The 21,607-nt window shown below is 40.2% G+C and overlaps 5 protein-coding genes across 6 annotated transcripts; 3 read left to right on the top strand and 2 right to left on the bottom strand.

Moving 5' to 3' along the window:
* The first annotated feature begins 569 nt into the window (after positions 1 to 569).
* On the top strand, positions 570 to 5,861 carry LOC130699293 (trace amine-associated receptor 7c-like). Its single transcript, XM_057521627.2, has 9 exons — positions 570 to 976; positions 2,017 to 2,142; positions 2,346 to 2,462; positions 3,757 to 3,845; positions 3,905 to 4,151; positions 4,227 to 4,340; positions 4,510 to 4,675; positions 4,869 to 5,413; positions 5,485 to 5,861. The coding sequence occupies exons 1-8, from the start codon at positions 680 to 682 to the stop codon at positions 5,345 to 5,347; spliced, it is 1,635 nt and encodes a 544-aa protein (XP_057377610.1). The 5' UTR covers positions 570 to 679; the 3' UTR covers positions 5,348 to 5,413; positions 5,485 to 5,861.
* A 226-nt stretch (positions 5,862 to 6,087) lies between these two features.
* On the top strand, positions 6,088 to 10,813 carry LOC130699291 (ionotropic receptor 93a-like). The gene is made up of 17 exons (XM_057521625.2): positions 6,088 to 6,424; positions 6,886 to 7,038; positions 7,105 to 7,200; positions 7,266 to 7,415; positions 7,533 to 7,638; positions 7,707 to 7,812; positions 7,903 to 8,241; positions 8,322 to 8,522; positions 8,650 to 8,756; positions 8,827 to 8,920; positions 8,992 to 9,147; positions 9,208 to 9,370; positions 9,481 to 9,701; positions 9,768 to 9,948; positions 10,054 to 10,132; positions 10,270 to 10,433; positions 10,509 to 10,813. Exons 1-17 carry the CDS (start codon positions 6,115 to 6,117, stop codon positions 10,604 to 10,606), a joined length of 2,724 nt encoding a protein of 907 aa, XP_057377608.1. The 5' UTR covers positions 6,088 to 6,114; the 3' UTR covers positions 10,607 to 10,813.
* Positions 10,814 to 10,838: 25 nt separating this feature from the next.
* Positions 10,839 to 12,680, bottom strand: LOC130699296 (KH homology domain-containing protein 4-like). Of its 2 annotated transcripts, XM_057521631.2 has the most exons (5): positions 12,296 to 12,680; positions 11,809 to 12,223; positions 11,555 to 11,707; positions 11,235 to 11,410; positions 10,839 to 11,097 (listed from the first exon to the last, which is right to left on the bottom strand). In XM_057521631.2, exons 1-5 carry the CDS (start codon positions 12,579 to 12,581, stop codon positions 11,027 to 11,029), a joined length of 1,101 nt encoding a protein of 366 aa, XP_057377614.1. In that variant the 5' UTR covers positions 12,582 to 12,680; the 3' UTR covers positions 10,839 to 11,026. The 2 variants fall into 2 exon arrangements, with proteins under 2 accessions (XP_057377614.1, XP_057377613.1); XM_057521630.2 differs by having other exon boundaries at positions 10,839 to 11,410.
* A 321-nt stretch (positions 12,681 to 13,001) lies between these two features.
* LOC130699423 (uncharacterized) lies at positions 13,002 to 18,125 on the top strand. The gene is made up of 13 exons (XM_057521767.2): positions 13,002 to 13,624; positions 13,696 to 14,014; positions 14,068 to 14,831; positions 14,889 to 15,034; positions 15,111 to 15,343; positions 15,416 to 15,892; positions 15,988 to 16,095; positions 16,152 to 16,256; positions 16,358 to 16,744; positions 16,812 to 17,163; positions 17,242 to 17,516; positions 17,594 to 17,775; positions 17,840 to 18,125. Exons 1-13 carry the CDS (start codon positions 13,092 to 13,094, stop codon positions 18,024 to 18,026), a joined length of 4,068 nt encoding a protein of 1,355 aa, XP_057377750.1. The 5' UTR covers positions 13,002 to 13,091; the 3' UTR covers positions 18,027 to 18,125.
* On the bottom strand, positions 18,097 to 19,780 carry LOC130699295 (enhancer of mRNA-decapping protein 3-like). The gene is made up of 3 exons (XM_057521629.2): positions 18,982 to 19,780; positions 18,555 to 18,923; positions 18,097 to 18,487 (listed from the first exon to the last, which is right to left on the bottom strand). The coding sequence occupies exons 1-3, from the start codon at positions 19,607 to 19,609 to the stop codon at positions 18,141 to 18,143; spliced, it is 1,344 nt and encodes a 447-aa protein (XP_057377612.1). The 5' UTR covers positions 19,610 to 19,780; the 3' UTR covers positions 18,097 to 18,140.
* Between the last annotated feature and the right edge of the window lie 1,827 nt (positions 19,781 to 21,607).

The raw sequence follows: 21,607 nt of genomic DNA, 5'->3' as shown, positions 1-21,607 counted from the left end.
TCTCACTGCCACAGTCTTCCATGGCTCTGTATCCACGAGCCAGTGGGAAATCTGATTCCGTCTAGATGCAACTAAAACCCTTGTCTCTCTCACTCTCGTCCAACCTCTTGCCTGCACTATCCAACTGTCTCTTTTCATCCGCACAACCATCTCGTATAATAATAACATTTGATCTTGAACTGAGCTTTACCACATCACCTTTACGTAATCATAAGTCTCTAAACTTATGACTCCCTAAGATCTACCCTGCCAAAATGTTCAAGCCGTTGAACAACGTATTCGCCAATCAAATCGTCCGTCACACCATTCTTTTGAGTTAAAGCTTTAAAGAATAATGTTATAGTTCTTATACAATCATTCTGGCATTGTCTTTCGGCTGAGTGCAGATATCGAAAGTTGTGTCACATACAAACATGTGCAGCGCAACTCGCTTCAAAAGACGACTCGTTCCCAGCACTGTGTGTGTAAAGAAAAAGTTGGGACGTCTCGGCGTCGGCGTCGTCGCCGTTGGCTCCCTCTATGGCTATAGGCCCTGCAAGATATCTAGGACCTCAGTCATTGACGAGGCTCCGGCCTCAAATGTTTTGCGACACTCTTGTCGTTTGCCTTCCTACAATGGTGCTTGTGGTGCGGTGTTGTGACGCAACAACAATAAGATAGTACCGCTATTTCGTTTGCAATGGTGCCGTTGATGTACTCGCCGACCGTGTACAATCAGAGTTGCCAATGGTCCAATATCCATGACGTGAGCAAGACGGCCATTAGCAGCAATGCGTCTTCTTTGTTGTCGCCATCATCCAACACGGCACAGTCTCGTGATTGGGGGTTGATGCTGGCCACTGGGTCATCGCTCTCCGGCTACGACCTATTTCGCTGCGCCGTCGTCTTGGCCGTCACGTGTGGATTAATTTCGGGCAACTTGATCCTGGCCCTGGCCGTCAACTGTAAATACTCGGCCGGAATCCTTCAATTCCAAGTTCGTCCTCCATCCTATTCTAGACGCACTGTTTTTATAGCATGTCTATATCCTCGTCCGTGGCCTTTCTCAGTTGGAAAGTTATATAAAAAGACCCATCATTGCTTTCTCAGACAGCCATTTATCATGGCGGGCATTGCCCAGACGCATACAAGTTCCAGACTAAATCCTCAGGCTGTAGCTTACTAGACGTAAATACGCCCCTTTCGGCAGCCTCTGACGATAGCTAACGTTAAATCGGCCGAACAGGGCAATCTGCATAATGTTCAGATTGAGTTAGTCTTTTTTTTTCTCTCTATCTCCCTTCGATTTCGGGGAACGGATCAAGGAAGGGAAACAAAAAAAGGGAAGGAAGGAAGAAATTGCTTTTCGAAAATGATGGGATGTTTGATGCGGCAAATCGTTTGCATTCCAATTGCCAAACTTTGTAGTGACCTTACCTTCATGGGTTGGAGGAAGAGAGAGAAAATCGCAGCCTCTAGCACAGTAAAAAACTAGCCCATACTTTTAACTTGATTCAGTGGACGTTTATGAAAATGACTACTCGTCAAAAATCTTGTGGCTTGTCGAGCTCGTTTGAATTTCTTGCCCACTACTTCCAAATAGCATTTGAAGATGAAATCAAAAGTCGTAATTTTTTTTTCTTCATAATTTTTGCCTATCGATTTTTTGTAAGGAAGGAGGCCATTCTGAATGGTAGCACATGTATTCACTCGTTTGGATATAAAAACGATCCTTAAACGATGGTAGCCATCAGTATAGAGGCTAGCCTTTTCTTTATCGATTGATTCATCGACTCCCGCTTCATCATCAATTAAGACCATCTCAATGGCATTAGTCTCGTCAGTACCGGCTTGTTTGCGTACTCACATCATAGATTGTCAGTAGCAGCTATATCATCAACGTTGAATGCATTTGGTTTGTTTTGTTTGTTGCCCTCTATGTGCTCCTGTCTTGATCGATGGGAATTTCGATGTGGTTCTACGTTCCGGCTGATGTTATCGTCGTTACCGTTGTTTCTCGTTCACCTTCCGACACAGACACGCTGTTTACTGACATCGATCGCTACCAATCACGTTGCTACCGGGTTATTAGTCACCATATGGAATATCTACCCGAGCTTAATAGGCTGCTGGCCCTACGGAGTCCTTCTCTGCCAAATACAAGTATGTTTCAGTAGTGATGGCCTTCTTTGCATTCCATAATCAATGAGAATTTTTACAAAAATTAGTGACAATAACTGGAACAACGCTCGCTGTTGATGAGCTACTTTTATAGTCATTTCTTTTTCCATAAATGTTGCAATGAAAAGCAAACTTTGTACAGGAAAAAGGAATAACTTAGTTGTATAAATTAAATGCTTCAATAGGCAGTACTGCTGGGCTCGCTGAATCAACACGGTTCTATCTTATGGATATTGGTGGCTTTGGATCGTTACATTTTTGCTACTCGTCGGCATCGATACTTGCAGCTCGCCTCGTCCAAGGTAAGCATTTCACAAAATATCAATATTATATTAAAAGAAAGAGCATAGATAGGAGAAGCTATAAAACATGATCAGAAAGAACACTTGCGCTATTTACACGATTGCTATTTTATTTGAGAACGAAAAACAAATCATAATTCGCCCTAGAGATAGGAACAGCCGCCAGTGAATGTGCGAGCGTGCAACAACAAAATTATTAATAATAATTGCACGCTCCCGTCCGCAAAGATAAATGTGATTTATTCCGTGACAGCTACACCGCATATACGCCTTTTTTTGTTGTCTTTTCTTCTTACGACTTTCATTTCAATGGCTATTGACACCCTGTAAAGCCCTACTAACGCTAATAACGAACACTAATGAAAAAAAAAAACGCAGTTCGAACAAGTCAGCAGGTTTCGGGCCAAGTATTATGAGGCAGAGCTTTGCCTACTGTATATAGAGTCAATGTATCTAAACTGCACCGCGTATTCGCGAGAGATTATAAATCAAATATAAGAAGGGAAAGGGAGAGACAAGAAAATGATGACAATAACTGCGAAATAGTGCGCCCGTTAGGGAGGGACGGTCGTTGGCGATAGAACAGGAAGCGCATCAAGTATATGGTGCAACGGGGCGCTCACGAAACCGAGAGAAAATGTCTGGAAATGGAATAAAGAAAAGGCGATGATGCCGTAGTTTATTTATGCTATGTGATACTTGGAAGAGGTCCAACATGTCTAGTCTAGGAAAAGGATATGGAAATTGTAGGACGGAATAAATGAAAAAACAATTTGTATGGAACATTTATTTATTGTTTTTTCTTTTAAAGCAACACGAATTTAACACGTAGTACAAGAAGTAAAAGCTGTATAGCAATCTAGCGCCGTCAGGGGAACAGTCATCATTCACGTCGAATATATAAAATAAAAAAAAAAACCTAGCGTATTTTTCTTGTTTTCTTTTAAACAATAAATTATTAAAAAGACTGAATTTGCCAGCGGCTACTGAATAATCGATGGCAAAATATCAAATAAGTTACAATTCAAAGACAAAAGCCGTTGTATGTAGTTGCGTCACACGAATAAATAAGTCAAATAGATTCAGCTCGTTATCTGGTTTCCATTCAAATTCGCCTAAAGCACTTCGACTCGTTGTCAAAAATTCTATTCTTGCACGACCTGCTAATGATATTATAAAAATCGCTGTTGCCCTTATTGTGCCACTTTCTTATTTATTGATTGACGATTTTTTTAAAAATTTGCATTCAATTGTATGCTAATTTTTCCACATTGAAATGTTACCCACGATGTAGCTTTGCGTTTGGGTGGCAGGATCTACTTGGGGTCTCTCTTTCGCCTACTATACTTCAATTGTATTGCCCTACAGAGCCTTCGACTATAGGTAGCCTCTTTTACCTTTACATAGCAAAAGGAAAGTTACGTATTGTCCCTTTCTTACAGCAACGACGGACTTGCCGGCTGTGCTCCGGTACCTCAAACGGGCGTTCTCATGTTGGTCAGCACCTGCTTGCTCTACTTCCCGACGACCATGATTTTACTTTACGTCTATGGTACCGTCTTCCATTCGCACAACAGTAGTCAACGGTTAGTTCCGACGAGGACTGTGGCGTTACCAGGGCAGGGCGCTCATTTCGTCAAATCTACTCGTTACGAATGTAACGATCATTGTACCGAAGGGTATTGCAACGTAAGGTTTCGCATCTATTTTTGGCTATCGATCGTTGCGACATAATAGCATTTTTCATCGTGAAAAAAAAAAAAGGTCAAGGTGGAAGAAGCAGTGACTCGGTCCGTGGCGACCATGTCTTTGGCCTTCATTATCAATTCAACACCGTGGATCATTAAGCAAATCATCGTCGCATGTCTTGGCAACGAGGTAAATTTTCATTGGTTCTTCACGTTCTTCATTTTTTTTTTTTATGAAAAAAGGTAGAAGAAAATCAAAGTTGGGAAATCGATAAAAACAAAGAATGATGATCCAATCGATGATACGCAACGTGGTTTAGATGTTGTTGCACGAATCTTACCGATTTCGATTTTCTAAGGTCGTGCCGTGGTTGGACTTTGTGATCACTTGGAGCTCACTGAGTCTGGGCGTTTGGAACCCGATACTCTGTTGGCTGCTTTGTCCGCCGATTAGAGATGGCGTCCGACATATACTCTCAATGGCCTGTTCCTGCTGCTACACCAACAATTATTCACAACCCACAAGTACGTGGGGTTATCCTTGTTTTTCAAATTTTTTATTTTTCTCATCTATTGGCTCCTGTGCGCTTGCCCCCTGAAACCCTAAATTCTTGCAAACCGTTTGCGTCACTAGTTAGAGACCGCAAAAATTCGGATGCTAACCTGTTTCTTTGCATTGTGATAGTCCCTAATCTCCTATTTGCTTGGCTTCGAACAGGGCGATCGTCCACGTGGGCAACGGAGATATCGACCGTTAACGGCCTGGCAGGCCTTTCTTGCGAGATTCATCCGAGCCCAGAACAGCAGCAACCCAAACCGCATCCAAATTCGCCCGTTACCGGTCCCACGACGCCCATCCGTGGCGTCCAGTACCTGCCTCACATTTTACCACCACCTCCATCGGTCAAGGCCTCTGTCCAGTTGGTAGCGTCCCCGTGCTGCTCACCGGGGCGATCTCTCGGAGCTGTCGATCACGACGAGCGAATTTGGAGCGAGATTCTCGAGCGGAGTCTTTCTTCCAGCTCACTGCATCATTTACATAGGTTGCAACGTAACCATGACGACGATGAAGAAAATGACCTTTGTAGTAGCCAGCCGAGTCGAGAGCTGGACCCAACACGAACATCGGTTGCGATGTCGTATCAGCAGGAGAAACGTCGTAACGGGAAACCGCCAGTTGGCAACTGGCACGTCTGAGAAGACACTGACATCCAGACGTGCCTTTTGAATTTCAAAAGAAACGACTACCACGGTGAACAAAAGGTAATGGCCGGGGAAGAATAAAAAAAAAAACTAAATCAATTTTGGCATTGATCCCCTTTTTCCGTTCCCAGACGTCTATATGAGACGCAATAAGGCTCTTATGCTCTTTATATTCGGTTGATCGACCCAGCTCGGTGTAGCCCTTACAAAGTAGTTGACATCGTTATCAACATGCATCGTCGAGTAACATTAATATTGGAAATTTGCTTCTTTTGAAGATTGATTTTACAATTCCCCGATTTGCTATATACCTTCTCCCCCCGCACGTTGATTGCTGATGAATTCGCTTCCCTTTCCACCAGTTTTTCTTGAAAAAATTAAACTCTGTAATGAAAACTGCTTAGCTATCTTTTCCTCTCTCCGGAATCGTGGCAATTTGTGTTCCACGAAACAATATATATTTGGCGTGATGTAAATATAAACAAATACATACCGATTTCTGACGGCTCACAATTTGATTTCATCCTGCTTTTTGTTTGTTTTTGTTTGTTTTTTGTCTCTTTTTAAAACAGTCCATAGTAGTAATAAAGCTTATGTTGTGGCAACGGTTTGTGATGCTTCCCCGTATCCAATTCATCAATGATGAAACAGGTTCGTCTATTGCAACGCAGCTTCTAAATGTGGGTTTGAAGCTACTATATGACCAGGACACATCCGTTTCAATCCCATTCGGATAGAAAGATCTGTCCTATCAAGACGTTATGTTGTTTTGCGTCCTTTTGCTGCTGGCAAGCACCGGCATCCATGTCCGATCGGCTTATTACGAATTGTACTCTGAAATTCGACCGGATGAACGCTGGTTTCTCGACGATGCGAAATTGGTCCCAATTAGCTGCGACAATGGCGACTGCAGTACTCTTTTCAACAAGCACAACAAGCACAAGATCGCAAAACGTTCCGTCGTTCAGGTAGAAACTATCAAAGACTACATAAAGTTTTTGCTGCGGGGTAACAGAACTAAGGACGATGATACAAACACTGGACCATATCGAACCAGCAACATCACCTTAGGTAATGATTTTCAAACAATTTGCAATTGTTAAAGTAAGAAAAAATATGCCAAGCAAAGAAGATTACAGTTTTATAGGAATGTAGTTTATTCACTGGTAAGTATTGGCCGAATTTTTGGCCAGACTAGCCTTTCGGGCATTTTCGGGAGGAGATGAAAAACCTAAATTTCTTGACCGCAAATGCTCTAAGCTCTATAGAGGAACTGATGAAGTGAGAACTGAGCTGTGACGAACGTGTACCCTCACTGTTTTACGAACACACTCTGCGGGTAGCGTCCATGTTTGTTTTTCAGTTTGACTTCTGCTGAACGAGAGTGCGGGCACATGTTCGTCACTTGCTGTATAGGCCAGTCTTGCACAAGTGTCTGACAAAATGATGTGTCAAATACACATATGGGGAAAATGTCAAGCATGGCTGTACAGTAAGGCGTGTTTGCTAAAAAGAATTAATTTACTTTCAAGGTGTGGTGATGGATAAGAACTTCATTGGAGACCTGCAGATGTTCACGAAAATTTTTGATATAACCAACCTGCCAGTTAGCACTGAACTGGAATATCTCCGTCAACAGAATTTCAGTATTACCTATTTTAACCCGACTGATAAACTGACCCCAAGTAAAATTCTTTGTTATGGATCATGTAAGGTGGGAAAAACTTAAATCAAATTTTTTTTCCTTTTAGACATCAATACTGTCCTGTCTATTTTACCTTGTGAAATTCTCAATCGTTTTGACAAAAGTCTCGTCAGCTTGCCTGTTGTTCACATTGCCATCACAAGTCAGGACAAGAATCAAATCAGTGAAATGAGAATTACCTGATGATGTATGGTTTTGTAATGACAGGTGATAATTGTCCCAGAATCACTCGTTGGGCAGTTTTAATGGTGCCTGTAGTGAAAGCTGGAGGAGAACTGCCCCAGATTTTTACTGATCTGCGTCTAAGTGAAACACTTGGCTGGAAAGAAGCCATCATTATTGCTGAAGAACACACAAGTAAATTTTTGCTCTAATGAGTGTTCATTTTAAATAAATAGGCTTAACTTATAAATTAGAGTGTCAAAGGCAAATGCACCGGTTAATGATGTGTTACTTAAAACAAAAACCTTTTAGATAAAGAATTATTCGATACGCTGGTCGACAGTTTGAGTCGTCCGGTTCTGCAAAAAAATCCTCTTGCCTTAACCGTCGTCAAACTCCATGGTCCGGTTGCGCTAAGGTAAAATTTAGCTATTCCGTAGATGGCTCGCCATTCATTTGATGAATTCTCCTATTTATCATTTTCAGGAAAAAAAATTTCGAAAATCAGCTGTTACAATTACAAGTTAGACCTAAGGGCCGTAATTTCATCATGGTGGCTAAACAAGACACAGCTCTGTGGGCATTTGATGCGGTATGCTGTTCCTGAAACATTTCTTTTATTGTTACTGCTTACACACAATTTCTTTTCGTTGGTTCCCATTGACACATGTTTGAATTTCAGGCTACTGACATTGGAATGGTGAATCCATACTCCCAATGGCTATTCTTGATAACTGATTCGATTGATCCATCTATTTTCCTGCCAACTGTTGAGGACGGTCAAAACATATCGTTTTTGTACAACATCTCGGAAGCTGGTGAAAGCGATTCTACGCCATCGATAAATGAACCAAACGATCTCTCATGCTACAGTGCTCGTTTGCTCGAGGCCTACGTGAATGCGCTTCATCAGGTGATTCGTTCAGAAGAGACTCGTTACTTTCAGACGACTGAAGATGATTGGAGTAGATCAAAACCTTCGGCCGGTGACAGACGAAATGATGTCTTTCGAACTCTGCAGGTTAGATCCATTCAATTCTTTACATACATTACTCTAACAGCTTGATCGTTACTGAAAAAACAAACAATTTTGTTTTACAGAACATTTGGAAAAACACAAAAAATTGTGGGAATTGGTTAACGTGGAACATAAAGGCTGTAGAAATCAAAGAGACTAAAAAACCAACGTTGTTGAATGTTGCCAGTTGGGACGCAGCACATGGTCTTGTCGTCTATGACGATATCTTTCCGCATTTCACTGGAGGACTCCGCCAACGAGTCATCAATATTACTACTATGGAGGTAGACTATCGTAGATCTTTTTTTTATTATTTTTAAGTATAACATGCATGCCGTTTAGTCCGCATTAATAAAAACACAAATCGTAACCGACTGCATTAATAAGAAATTAAATACTTTTATTTAACAGTTCCCTCCCTGGCAAATTTTTGAGCGGGATAGAAATGGCAAAGTGATACGTCACACTGGCTTGGTTTTGGAATTAACAAAAGAATTGGGCACTCGTCTCAACTTCAGGTTTTCTTGCACATCCATATTTAGCTTCGTTACTTAAGTATAAATGGCGAATGAATTTTAACTATTGCAGTATCAATATCGTGGAGCCTGCTGACGGTAAATGGGGCTCACGTCTAAGTTTCAGCCGCTGGACTGGCATGGTAGAACAAGTTCGCACAGGATCGGTACGTAAACACTCACGTGCTATATGACTGTGTGACCATAGTTTATTCGACTTTTTGTTCCATAACTGCAGGTCGCATTTGCTGGTGCGGGATTTACCGTTACAGCCGATCGAATGAGTGCCGTCAATTTCAGTATGTCGCTAGACGCTCAGCCCTTTACTTTCATGTTTGCCCGTCCTAAGCAGTTGAGCCGCGCTTACCTGTTCATTCAACCATATACACCGAACGTGAGAAAAAAAAATATGGAAAAAATAACAATAATAATTTAAATATTCGAATTCGCACAGGCTTGGATTACCATTTTTGCCATGACATTAGGTGCTGGCCCTCTGATCTGGGCCTTCAATAAAATCACACCTTTCTACGATTTCTATCCAGATCGTCCTGGATCGCCTATATTTAGCATTTGGTACAACATTTGGTATTGTATTGGCGCCTTATTGTTTCAAGGTAAGACCATTCTTGAAATAATACATAAACGTATAAAAATATATTTTTTTTAAACTGGAAAATTGGTTCCTCTAGCAACAGATATTGACACTAAATTCTTTGAATGCTAGGTCAACGAGAAATGCCGGTTGCACTGAGCGGTCGCATGGTAGTGGGTTTCTTTTGGCTCTTCGTAATTGTCGTTTTAACTGCCTATTCGGGAAATCTTGTCGCCTTTCTGACATTCCCGACCTACACCAATCCTATAAACACCCTGCAGGATCTGATCGATAATAAAGGTTCTCTCACCTGGGGTATCCTTCGTGGCACGGCGCTCGAAGATTTTCTCAAGGTAGAATTAGAGTTCTTTGGACTAATTTACCGAACAGTAAATTCAAATGTTATTTGGTTTTACCAGACGTCGGAGGAAAAAAAGTACAGGGACCTATACGAAGGTGCAATCTTGCACGATAAGGCGGACGACAAGCTACTCGAAATGATACGCAACCAGAATCACGTTTATATCGAATGGAAAACTAATCTCCAATGGTTAATGAAACAAGATTTTATGAAGACCAATTCGTGTGATTTCTCCTTAGGTTAGCTTTTGCGAAGCCGCAATCAATAGAGCGCATAAATTAGATTAGTCATTATAATGCTCAAGGATGTGATGAAATTGAAATATTTACTGAACTTATTCTTAGGAACTGAAAATTTCTTCTTGCAACAAGTTGCTTTGGCTTTCCCCAGAGATTCTCCCATCTTAGAGCGAGTCAATTTGGAGTAAGCATTATTTAGCATTGTTTTACAACGTTCTTTCCGAAGCTGCATATTTGCTTGTCCACGCGTCTTCCTGATGATGAAAGAAAAAAAGGTTGTCCTGTAATGTATAAGAATTTAATAATGAACGTTATCCGCAGAATCATCTACATGCAACGAGGAGGACTCGTTGAACATTGGCGTCAAGAGTTTTGGCCATCAGCCGATCGTTGTTCCGAGACAGCTACTGGTGGAAGTGACGGAGAAATTATTCAAGCTATTAGCGTGGCAGATATGCAAGGATCCTTCTACGTCCTCTTTTTTGGTATAAAGAAAAGCAAAGCCTATCATCATCTTAATATGATTACAAATACTGAACGGCTATTTGCATATTGCATAGGTTGTGGTTTGGCAGCCGTTTCATTCATTATTGAGAGACTGATCCACCGCGGTAAAGAAAAACGAGAGAGCGAAGTTATACGTCCATACTTGAACTAACGTGGGCAGACAAATAGTTCACAGCATACTCCAAACAGGAGACGTATGAAAGTAACTACAACCTCACCATTGACACAGAAAATGGCTGCCATTTATTACGGTGTACTTAATCAGCTTCGTCTTGACGTGGAACCTCACGATGGTATCGTAGATTTCAATAGCACATCTTCGAATTAGGTGATCATTAAATTATTATTGAACCATAAACTACCTAAATGAATAATTTTTAACAAAATCTTCAGACCACATTATTGGCTGTATTCGGAAAATAACCAGTGAAACGAGACAAACATATTGTTAGGCTCACAAGTTCACTGTTTCAAGTTTGTTATGTCAGCGGTCGTACTTAAGACGAGAACCCGATGCATAACACGGTCGACGACATGAAAAGAAATCTGTAGCATAATAAATCGAAAACGATCAAGAGTAGGCCATATGAGAGATTTTCGGTCGTTTAGTCTCTGGTTGGTGTGCAACAGCTAAATCAAGCCCTGTAAAGTCAAAGGTTTCATACATTAGCAAGCGTTGGCAGACAAAGTCACATCCTTCGAACGTCTAAAATAATCCATCGCCAGCCTATGAGGATCAGTAAGAGAAGCCGTTGTTGTTTGTTGGACAGGCAACACACCTGTGGATTGTTGGTAATCGAACCGTGAGGGCCTTTTGCCCGCCAAGCCTCTGGTATGTCGCTGAGTTTGTACCAACTGTGGCGCTCTGGCAGTTGTAGTTTGTGGTATGCCATTTTCCACACCATATACCATTGCAACGGCTGGATAATGGAAATTCCCATTAGGGGTTGAAGACCTACGCGAGAGCCAATGGCAATTAAAACACATAATCTGCACAGCCATTAAACGACCCTGGAAAATCATTGATTATTCAAGTGCTGCAAAACCTGCAATTCAGAATTTCCCTTTAGTTTCATAAGCCAAACAAAACGTTATTTACCCGCCGAAGTAGGGTTGGGAAAATGTGTAAACTAGTTGCTGTTGCTGCAATGCTTGCTGTTCTCTCTGCCATTGAATGAAATCCTGTTGGAGGGTTCCAACCAAACTTAGCGCCAACGACCGGGCATTTTGAACTGCAGATGGATCGATATGTCTGTAAAATGAAATACACTTTTAGTTACAAATCAACAGCAAATGCAAACAAACTAAGTAACAAACCAACAAAAAAAAAATAATAATAATAAAGACATTTACTCAAGTAATAAATGATGGGGTTCATCACTGGAATTAGACGAACTCATTCCCTGTCCTTGCAATGACACAGTCACTCCAGTTTCTGCTTGAATGTAATTAAAATTGTCACCAGAAGGACCAAGCACTCTGTCAACAATCTTGAAGGCTTCAGGTGCATGGTCAAGGTTAATATAAACTTTATCTCTTATAAGAGACATTTGAGGAGGGGGGTGATTTGGAACAAGGGGTGGGGATATGATGGGAGGTGGTGGACTAGATCCTGTGTGCTCAGCAATGAAATCTTGAATGTGATGAATAGCTTCATCAACAGCACGTTTGTCTACAGCCTGAATACATATATACAGTGGTCTTTCATCATTTAATTCAAGTTTTTCATGTGGAGAAACATAGCGCCCTTTGGTACACAATGCAGCCCCTACAATTAAAAAAAATAAATCATGTAAAAATGTTACCAAAATTATATCCAAAACTGTGTGGCACAAATTACTTGATTTCCACTGGATTTGTTCTTGGATGTATCCTTTGGTGAGTAGGTTTCGTACTCTGGGAGGAAGACCATTGATTTCAACTTCGGCATTGAAAAGATCTTTTCTCCCTGTTTTAAGCTTCTTATCCTTCTTCTGGTAGCCATTATTAGCTTGAACGTTTTGTTGACATGGTTGAATTTTACCTTCAGCCGCTAATTGGGCGTTAATCTGAGCAGCAGCTTGGGCTGCAGCTTGTAAACTTTGATGGGTGTTCAAATTATTTTTAATGTCAACTACGTTGTCCATCACTCCCTAAATTTGAACTCAAAATTCACATATAATCCATGTCACACGGACCAAACAAGGACCGTAATTCTCTATTGTTATTTATCGTCTATCGCTCGCTATAAAGACTGATCGATGAAGGGACGGATTTACTATTTAGCGCATACGATATTGCCAAGTCTAGTCTAATAGCATCGTCAACATAAATAATAAATAATCATCGCTTATTTTTCATTTGAATTATATAATACCATGCCTTGTACGACTCTAAATCTTGTTCTATTTTATTTTGTTTTACTATCAAATCTGGAGCTTGTGGTACGCAGTCAAAGCTATTTTGCAGGTGATCGGCCTCCTTTTTCCTGACTACCGCAACTGGATATTTGGAGTCCCGTCAAGCGGACATTAACCGCCATCTAGCGAATAATGCAAATATTACAACAACTTCGAAGTTCCGACGAATATGGCGCGGAACAATAAGCTAAAGTTGTGATTGTTTTTGTAAATGTTAAATAACACGAAGCTAAAGGGATGGCTTCGAAAGAAACCGAACAAGTGCTGGAAGATGAGCTTCAGGCTTTACATCATTCGATTGAGCAGCTGAATTCGGTGAATTCAGAAGTTATTTTTCAAAACAATAGCTTCGAGAACCAAAAGACCAGCAAAAGGAAACGAGTTAACCAAGCCGACGTACAAACCCAGACGCCCAAAAAATCTAAAAAAAGCAGTAATCGTATCCCAGAAGATTATGTCATCGATCCAGATAATCCGATAGATGAAATTTTAGAAGAAATTGCCCAGCGAAAAAATCTTACTACATACAATGTGAAACACCTGCTGCGAAACATAATTGCAAATGAAAGTGTTCAAAAAATGCTTAAGTGTTCATTAGACCCTAGCTTAAAGATGGATTTTCAGCCAAAACTTACTCGTTCGAAAACAAAAGAATGGCTCGAAACTCAAAATAGAGCTTGGCCAACTTCAGCTAAAAAAGTTAGTGAAACACGAATTTTAATGGAAGAGGATTTTCCTGAAGATTCATCAGACGAAGATGATGAGTATAGGTGAAAAATAATAAAACATATAATACTGGAATATTAAAACACTCCAATTGGTAAATGTGAAATTTTTTCAGGCCAAATGAAGATGACATAGATAATCACAGCGATGAAGGAAGCTTTTTGTCTTCTCATACCAGTGATATTGGATCTCCTTCATCTTCATTGGCTCCTTGTCCAAAGAATGTGCCAGAGAGTACTGATCCATTTAAGAGACCCTTTCCCATAGAACAACCACCCATGCATGATGATCTAATTGGGTCTCGAACTAGGTCCAAATTACCACTGAATGACACTCCATTAGAGCATTTAGAATTGGCTTTTATTCCTCCTGACATATCAACTGATATGTATGATTCTGATTGTGATAATGAAGAGTGGCGAAAGTTTTTAAAGGTACGTAAGTGTTTTGTGTTTTTTTTAAACGTACCTGAACACTTCCGTTATAGGAATTTGTTTGCCCTCCTTCGAATCACTTCTGTGAGAACGTTGACGATGAAGATGCGGACCCAGAATATAATGTATTAGAAGAAGAAGAAGAAGTGGATGCTGAAGAATTGCGCGCAGACCGCACTGTACAAATCACTAAAAAAGAAGTAAGTGAACTATTGTCGGAGCTTTTTGACGCCGATTTTTCTTCATCCGACGAAGAAAACACGAAAACAATCACCGAGCCTGTCCGGGTTCGTGAACCCGCTGATGACATTCTCCAAACAGCTATGTCTGACATTATGGTAGAAATAGAAACGAATTCGCCTTCAATAAGCAAAACTCCTGTTAAGCCCACGGGAATTGTACAACCGCTTATCCCGATCCGTGAGCCAGTTCAGGACCTCCCATTCACTGTAAGCTTTCCAACATTGGACTGCGCACCAATTGAAATGTTTCCTCAGACAGATCCTGTAAATGGACCTACCGAGGCATCGTCAACAGTGACCCTTTCACCTGAGGCCACGCTACTTTTGAACGAACAAATGCGGAAACATGTACAGTTACTCACACAAATGCATTTAATAACTGCTCAGCAATCGGGTTTGGAGAGCATAACAGAAGAGTGTCGTTTCATGTTACAAGACCTTGTTTCTCTAAAGCAACGAGTGGATATTGCTAACTTAGATGAAGCTCTTGATTTAGTTAACTATTGGGAAACTGTTGTGACGAAGGCACCGCCTGAGGAACTCACCAAGTTCCAGAGAACTGTCATCACTTGTGGGTATGCTGTGAATTACGTAGTATTTCAACCCAAATTTTCATTCACAGATTTTTCCAGGAATAGGAAAAAATTCATTAAGCGTACAAACAAACATCCTGATCGCTATCCTTTCAACCCCAAAATGGTCCAATTGATGGCAGAAAGTCGTATTTTTATCTACCCTGAATTACTTCCGAAAATCGCAATATTTCAGTCCGTACCAGGTTTGTTTAATATCGTAGGGCCCTATCAGTGTTATTTTTTTTTTCGCTAACGGTGTTATAATTTCAAATGGAACAGGTCCATGCAAGATGTCATCGTACGAAGAGCAGCTGATAGCTATGGGCATGGAACAGTTTACTCCGTTTTGTGCTGAACTTTTGAAGGGTTCGAAAAGCTCAGTGGATAATCTAGTTAACTCCATGATTTCGCACTACATGCTACCTCACTGGACAGCCAAACAAATTGGAATTCGGATCAAAAATAAGTCTTTCAACTGTAAAAGAACCATGAATGACTCTAATCCAATTAAAGTAAGATCTTACATTGGCATTTTTAGAAGGAAATAAATTACAAATCGTTTGATTTTTCCTTTTCCCATTCAGTACTACCTTAAAAATAAAGTAGCCCCACCTGTACACCATGTCATCCAACCGTTCAACCGCCATTCATCAATTACGCTATGTGATGTTCCGTCATCGATGTTACCAGTACGTTGGCGAGAACTGATGTTAATTCACAAAGGCATTCGTCTTCGATCTAGAAAAGATCCTTTCGCGCTACGACCTTTAGTTCCGAAGTGTCAACCGTCGTATTATCTCCTCTGCGAGAATACGCCCACGCCTGAGTTCGCTGGGGCAAAGCTCACACCTATGACCAAGAAACCGAAGCCAAGGAGATACTCCCGGACGAGGATGAATAAAAAGAAAGCGGATTGTGAAATTCCACAGGCAAATAATGAAAGACAGACCAGCCAAGGGCCTGTAAAATCCATTCATTCTCCTATTCATTGTAACCTCGCTGAATCTGGAAATAGCTCTTCATCTTACCTAGGTGAAGAGGGTGACGATCAATCGCCTGAGGTATTTTAGTTCAATTTAAAATTTTCCCTTTTCGAACTGCTGCTAATGATATGTGTTTTGCGCGTGAAACGCCTATAACTTCTTAATAACAATAGGCTTTCCAATGCCGAAAAAAGGGCGCATTTCGGGAAAATCGCAAACGGGATAAAAATGTTGACCATACAACTGCAAACTCTGCCACGAATAATGTTCTTTCTGAACCGGTAATGATATGCCAAAGTACTCATAAATCCCTGTATTCTGTAGCATATGTTTTAAGGTCCTGGTTACGCCGAAAGTAACGGAGAACACAATCCAAGAACGGAATAATATTCACCCAATCGCCTGCAAAACCTCTCCAAAAATTTACCCAATTTCAGAACAGGTACAGTATACAACGTCAACAATGTCTCCGACACTGCCACGAACCCTTAAATTATGTTTTAATCTTATTCCTTTGTTGTTCTCTATATCGTTCAATTTCAGCTTAACCTCAGCATATGTGATAGCTCTTTACGAGAAGAGCACATAAAAAAAAGCCGGTGTAATGGAACCTCAGCCGTATCGCCTGAACCAACTGTTATGTCAAGCATTTCAACTTATCACCTAGATTCCATTGAAACCGATCCCGAGCCTGAACCTCAACAGCCTCTTGACGCTTCAAGTCCTCATGACGAGAAAAGAAGAACTAGTCCAACAACTAACCAAGGGGCAAAACGTTACTTCATAATCCATCGTCCTGACTCAAACACGACCCACGTTATGCATGTTTGGGGTCCTCCGAAAATTCGCACAGAAACTACCGTTCCACTTCGTGCGGCTGCAGATCGTGAAGCCAGTAATACTGTCGGAGGGCCAAATACATCGTCACAAGTAAGAGCAAAGTAACGCGTTTTGTGTGTGTGTGTGTGTGTTTTGAGTGTTGCCCGCTTTTGTACAGGGAAACAAAAAATCTACATCGTCCTGTAATAGTGGAACCGGCAATTTCTCTTCCTCTGGACAAAATGCCTCGGGAACAGGTTCCGGCAATAGCGGGGGAGATGACGGGGAGAGGCCACCATCTAGTCCGCTGAACATCCGGCATGTGGATGAAAATGTAGTCATGGAAGACGATGACGATGAGGAAGACTCAATTTCCTTTGATTTCTTGGCATCTGTTCCATTGCTTACCAATTCTGTCCCGTCAAAAGGGAGAAGTCCTGCTCATCGACACATTCGTCATCAGCGCAACGCCAAGCGGATACTCGACTCTTGGATGGCTGATGATGACCCTAGTCAGCCTCGCAGCGATGGTATTCCTTTGATTTTCTTTTTTTCTATTTATAAAATATCTTTATATTTACTGATAACGACTGCTTGGTTTTTGTTAGCATACGCCCAAATATACTTCATGAAAGTTCGAAATCGACTAGAACAACAAAATCCCTTGGCTTTTAAGGAATTCGTAACTACTTTGGGACACTTCCAATCCAGCTCGTGCTCGACTTTGGAACTGTATAGAAAAATGGAGTCAATATTAAAGGACCACCCGGATTTAATGGAAGAGTTTGTCCTTTTTTTAACTCCTGAAGCAGCCGCCCAATGTGGCGTGCAATTTCAACATTTTTTGTACGTCCGAATGCGTGAATTCTTCTCAAAACTAAAGGTAAACTACTTAGTGTTTTTTATCCGTTTGTGGAAGTTAATTTTTAATACTCCATATTTTTCCTTCCAAATGTACAGATTCATTTCAAAGATAGTCCTTTACAGCTCAAGCGAACTCTAAAAACACTTCAGCAAATTGAGAGTAGTCCTTCAGCGAATGTCAGTGATATTAAAAACGCTCTTCTTCCTTTGCTTAAAGGAAATGCTCATTTGACGCAAGCTTTTCTTCAGCTTTTTCTTGATGACGTGCCCCTCCCAAGGTAGACATATTCTCTCTTTATAAGGTAAGCAGAGTTAACTGTCCTGTTTTCCGTTATTCTGCAGTGATGCAGGGGACTTTGAAGATGTGAACATGGATCAAATTAATAGTGGCGATGAATTTGAGCACGTCCATTTGAGGGAAGCTACAACGCAATCCAAAGAAAATGAAGCAAAATCAGGTAAGCGGACCGGTATGAAGGGAAGTGCCAAGAATAAGAGTAAGGGTAAATCTTGGAAAAAGTCATCGTAAATTATGAAATGTTTTATAGAAATGTTGTTGTCTTTATTACCGAAATGTAAATACAGACGCTTTCGAATACTTGGTATACACAAAATGATTTTATTGTCTTTTAGGTGGTGGTTTTCAGCAAGCTTCGTGTAAAGTAATAACAAACTTTGAGCCAAACGGTGAATCATACTCAATACCTAAAGACTGGAAAATCTTGCGTGGGGTAGAGAGTGAATACAGGTACAGTTTTCCATCGCGATCACCGTATGCCAATGGCAAGTCAGCTGACAAAGTGCATTTAACATCCAACCAGGAGATTGTGTTAATGACTGCATATGGAGGTTGATCGATTGCCATAGTTGGGGCACGCTGTTTGTTTGCCCATTCGATGATCCCTTTCATTTTGGGGATTTCGTCACCACCTACCCAAGTTGGAGGAAGCAATGATGCGATGATCAAATCAACAGAAGCTGAGGGCAAGTCTGTAAAGTAAAAAATTTTACAGAATTAAAATGGGACAGGAAATCAAACACTTAAAAATTGTTTTACGTTTTTCGTTGTTGATGACCGATTGCCCTGTGAGTTTGTACAATTCAATTTCTTTCTTCAAATAATGTGACACAGTCAATGTTTGTAAGTAGACAACAGTTTGAACTCCTAATGTGGCCAAATGACGAGCAGCACAGACAGCACCAGCAGCTTCTGGATGGTTACCACACAAAACTACAACAACTGGCTTCTGATGAGAGTTTTTAGGTGTCAAACGGTGAGGGCCACCAACAAAATGTAGTGCAACCTCTGCAACAGCCCTGGCTATGGATTCTGATCTCCGTTCAAGACTTATGCCTAGCTTCTCCATAGAATCTTGCATAGCTTTGCGCAGTTCAGCAGTTGCACTGGGTACAACTAGACCTGCATCTGTGAAACTCATGTATGTATAAAAAATTCAAACAAATTTATATACAAAGGTAAATACCAGTGAGAAACTCCTTTGCAGATGGTGATGGAAGGTGAATTTGACGATAAGTAGGTGGTAATGTTTCAAGAACATTTTCATCATGCCGAAAGTTTGACACTGTTCTGGTTCCAGGACCTGGCGGTGGGCCTTGTTGTCTACCTGATGTTATCTCACCCATTACAGCTTTCTTATCAAAGAGTGCTAGATTGGTTTCAAAATCAAAATCCTTTTCCATATTGACATCAGTTCCAAAGCAAACATCATCTTTCCCAGCTTTTCCTTTTACTTTATTTAGTTTACTTGGTGTGTCTGGCAGGGCTATTTGAGAAGAAAAACTTGTATAAGGATCAAATTTTCTTGGAGAGTCCCTGGCACTGTTCTTTTTAATCCGCTGAGATTCCAAATGCTCAATATCTGCTTTGTTTTCTATTTTGTCTTCCTTAGGTGACGGAATGATGGAAAGGTTAAGTATATCTTTAGCCAGCAATGTTACATCGTCAGTCGACGATTTCAATCCATTTTTCCAAACATCTTTCAGACTTATTGTTTGATTAAAGGTATCCACATTGCTTACTTGGCCTTGGTAACAACCAAACAATTCCCCACAGTCAACAGACACATACGAGCCTAAATATTTTCCGCTCATTTCATACGTTTTATAATGTAGAAAACAGGTGGTTAAAAAGTTTTGAGATAAAAGCCGTAAAAACGCAAACACTTTTCAGAAAATTGTTCGCAGGGACTCAGACCAACGGTTAATTTAACTTCGTCTGCCAATGAAAGGCAAAAGCCATAGCTTGCAAAGGAAACAAAGCGGGGATATGCTACAACGGCACCGACTTGTCGAGTCCAGTGGGTGACGAAATTTTAAAATGTTAAGTTAAATCTGTGAGCAACGGTTATTATAAAATGATTGTTTAAATTCTTCGCACTGTGTTTCCCTCCTTGTTAAATGAATAAGTCGACTTAAAAAAAAAAGGACTTGGGGTTACAAGGTATACCCCGTCAATTGTCCCTACAATTTGTCACTTTACGTTACGTTTAAGTAAACTAAAATATCATCTTACCATCATTGTCACCACTTAAACTCGCAAATTGTATTGCTTTCAGATAACTTTGTTTTCTTCCATAGTTTGAAATAATTCTGCCGATAGTTATTATAATAAACGTAAAAAACAAAAATAAAATTGGGGCTCTTAAACACTTTTCTTTAATTATTTTGAAAACGGTTGGTCTAACGAGAAAACCAATCACTTAGTCAGAATCAGCGCTCCATTTTGGTTATACCACGTGATTTTTGTTCAATTTCAAGAGGATTCGTTTTTGGCCGATTTTGACAAAAGTGAGAAGGCTATAGCCTTCTCAGTTTTTCATTTTTGGCCAAATTTTAAATTTGGATTAAAACACACGAATTCAATGCAGAATTGAATGCCAACCACGATTATCTAGTTTATTTTTCAATTGGCATTGTAGTTTTTGAATTAAAAATAAAAAACAAAAAAGTCGGGCTTATTTTTTGTCGGCCGAGCGAAAAAATGAGCCCGGCTTTTCCCATTTTTTCAGTTTATTTCAAAAACTTCTGGTCTAGCAAGAAAACCACTAACATAATCGAACTCGGCGTTCAATTTTGACTATGCTCTGTGGTTTTTATCGAATTCCAAGAGATGTCCATTTTGGCCGATTTTGACAAAAGTGAGAAGGCTATAGCCTTCCCACTTTTTCATTTTTGGCCAAAATTCAGATTTGCCTAAAAACATATGAATTCGATGCAGAATTGAATGCCAATCACAAACATCTAGTTTATTTTTTAATTGGCATTGTAGTTTTTAAATTAAAGATAAAAAACAAACAAATTTGTGTCGGCCGAGCGACAAAAATAAGCCCGACTTAACGAGTTTTTTTAGGTTAATTTTAAAATGGCTGTTTTAGCGAGAAAACCACTAGCATAATCGAACTCAGCGTTCAATTTTGACTAAGCTCTGTGGTTTTTATCTAATTCCAAGAGATGTCCATTTTGGCCGATTTTGACAAAAGTGAGAAGGCCTTCTCACTTTTTCATTTTTGGCCAAATTTCAGATGTGCCTAAAAACACATGAATTCGATGCAGAATTGAATGCCAATCACGAATATCTCGTTTATTTTGACATTGGCATTGTAGTTTTTGAAATAAACATAAAAAACAAGGAAAATTGTGTCGGCCGAGTGGCAAAAATAAGCCCGACATTGCAATAATTTTTAGTTTTTTTTTTAAATGGCTGATTTAGCGAGAAAACCACCAACATAATTGAACTCAGCGTTCAGTTTTGACTATTCTATGTGGTTTTTATCGAATTCCAAGAGGTGTCCATTTTGGCCGATTTTGACAAAAGTGAGAAGGCCTTCTCACTTTTTCATTTTTGGCCAAATTTCAGATGTGCCTAAAAACACATGAATTCGATGCAGAATTGAATGCCAATCACGAATATCTCGTTTATTTTGACATTGGCATTGTAGTTTTTGAAATAAACATAAAAAACAAGGAAAATTGTGTCGGCCGAGTGGCAAAAATAAGCCCGACATTGCAATAATTTTTAGTTTTTTTTTTAAATGGCTGATTTAGCGAGAAAACCACCAACATAATTGAACTCAGCGTTCAGTTTTGACT

The sequence above is a fragment of the Daphnia carinata genome, chromosome 7, assembly GCF_022539665.2.
Source record: "Daphnia carinata strain CSIRO-1 chromosome 7, CSIRO_AGI_Dcar_HiC_V3, whole genome shotgun sequence".
Classification (NCBI taxonomy): Eukaryota; Metazoa; Arthropoda; class Branchiopoda; order Diplostraca; family Daphniidae; genus Daphnia; species Daphnia carinata.
This window is presented reverse-complemented; position numbering and strand designations above follow the sequence as displayed.

Bases quoted from the DNA above. Each gene is read 5' to 3' on its own strand.
- LOC130699293 (XM_057521627.2), top strand. From the start codon at position 680: ATGGTGCCGTTGATGTACTCGCCGACCGTGTACAATCAGAGTTGCCAA. The intron at 2,463-3,756 runs GTAAGCATTTCA...CCCACGATGTAG, and splicing joins TGCAGCTCGCCTCGTCCAAG to CTTTGCGTTTGGGTGGCAGG. The intron at 4,341-4,509 runs GTAAATTTTCAT...CGATTTTCTAAG, and splicing joins TCGCATGTCTTGGCAACGAG to GTCGTGCCGTGGTTGGACTT.
- LOC130699295 (XM_057521629.2), bottom strand. From the start codon at position 19,609: ATGAGCGGAAAATATTTAGGCTCGTATGTGTCTGTTGACTGTGGGGAA. The intron at 18,924-18,981 runs GTATTTACCTTT...TGAGTTTCACAG, and splicing joins TGCAAAGGAGTTTCTCACTG to ATGCAGGTCTAGTTGTACCC. The intron at 18,488-18,554 runs GTAAAACAATTT...TTTACTTTACAG, and splicing joins GGTCATCAACAACGAAAAAC to ACTTGCCCTCAGCTTCTGTT.
- LOC130699296 (XM_057521630.2), bottom strand. From the start codon at position 12,581: ATGGACAACGTAGTTGACATTAAAAATAATTTGAACACCCATCAAAGT. The intron at 12,224-12,295 runs GTAATTTGTGCC...TTTTAATTGTAG, and splicing joins ACAAATCCAGTGGAAATCAA to GGGCTGCATTGTGTACCAAA. The intron at 11,708-11,808 runs GTAAATGTCTTT...TTCATTTTACAG, and splicing joins CCCCATCATTTATTACTTGA to ACATATCGATCCATCTGCAG.
- LOC130699423 (XM_057521767.2), top strand. From the start codon at position 13,092: ATGGCTTCGAAAGAAACCGAACAAGTGCTGGAAGATGAGCTTCAGGCT. The intron at 13,625-13,695 runs GTGAAAAATAAT...AAATTTTTTCAG, and splicing joins GACGAAGATGATGAGTATAG to GCCAAATGAAGATGACATAG. The intron at 14,015-14,067 runs GTACGTAAGTGT...CTTCCGTTATAG, and splicing joins AGTGGCGAAAGTTTTTAAAG to GAATTTGTTTGCCCTCCTTC.
- LOC130699291 (XM_057521625.2), top strand. From the start codon at position 6,115: ATGTTGTTTTGCGTCCTTTTGCTGCTGGCAAGCACCGGCATCCATGTC. The intron at 7,416-7,532 runs GTAAATTTTTGC...AAAACCTTTTAG, and splicing joins TATTGCTGAAGAACACACAA to ATAAAGAATTATTCGATACG. The intron at 8,242-8,321 runs GTTAGATCCATT...TTTGTTTTACAG, and splicing joins ATGTCTTTCGAACTCTGCAG to AACATTTGGAAAAACACAAA.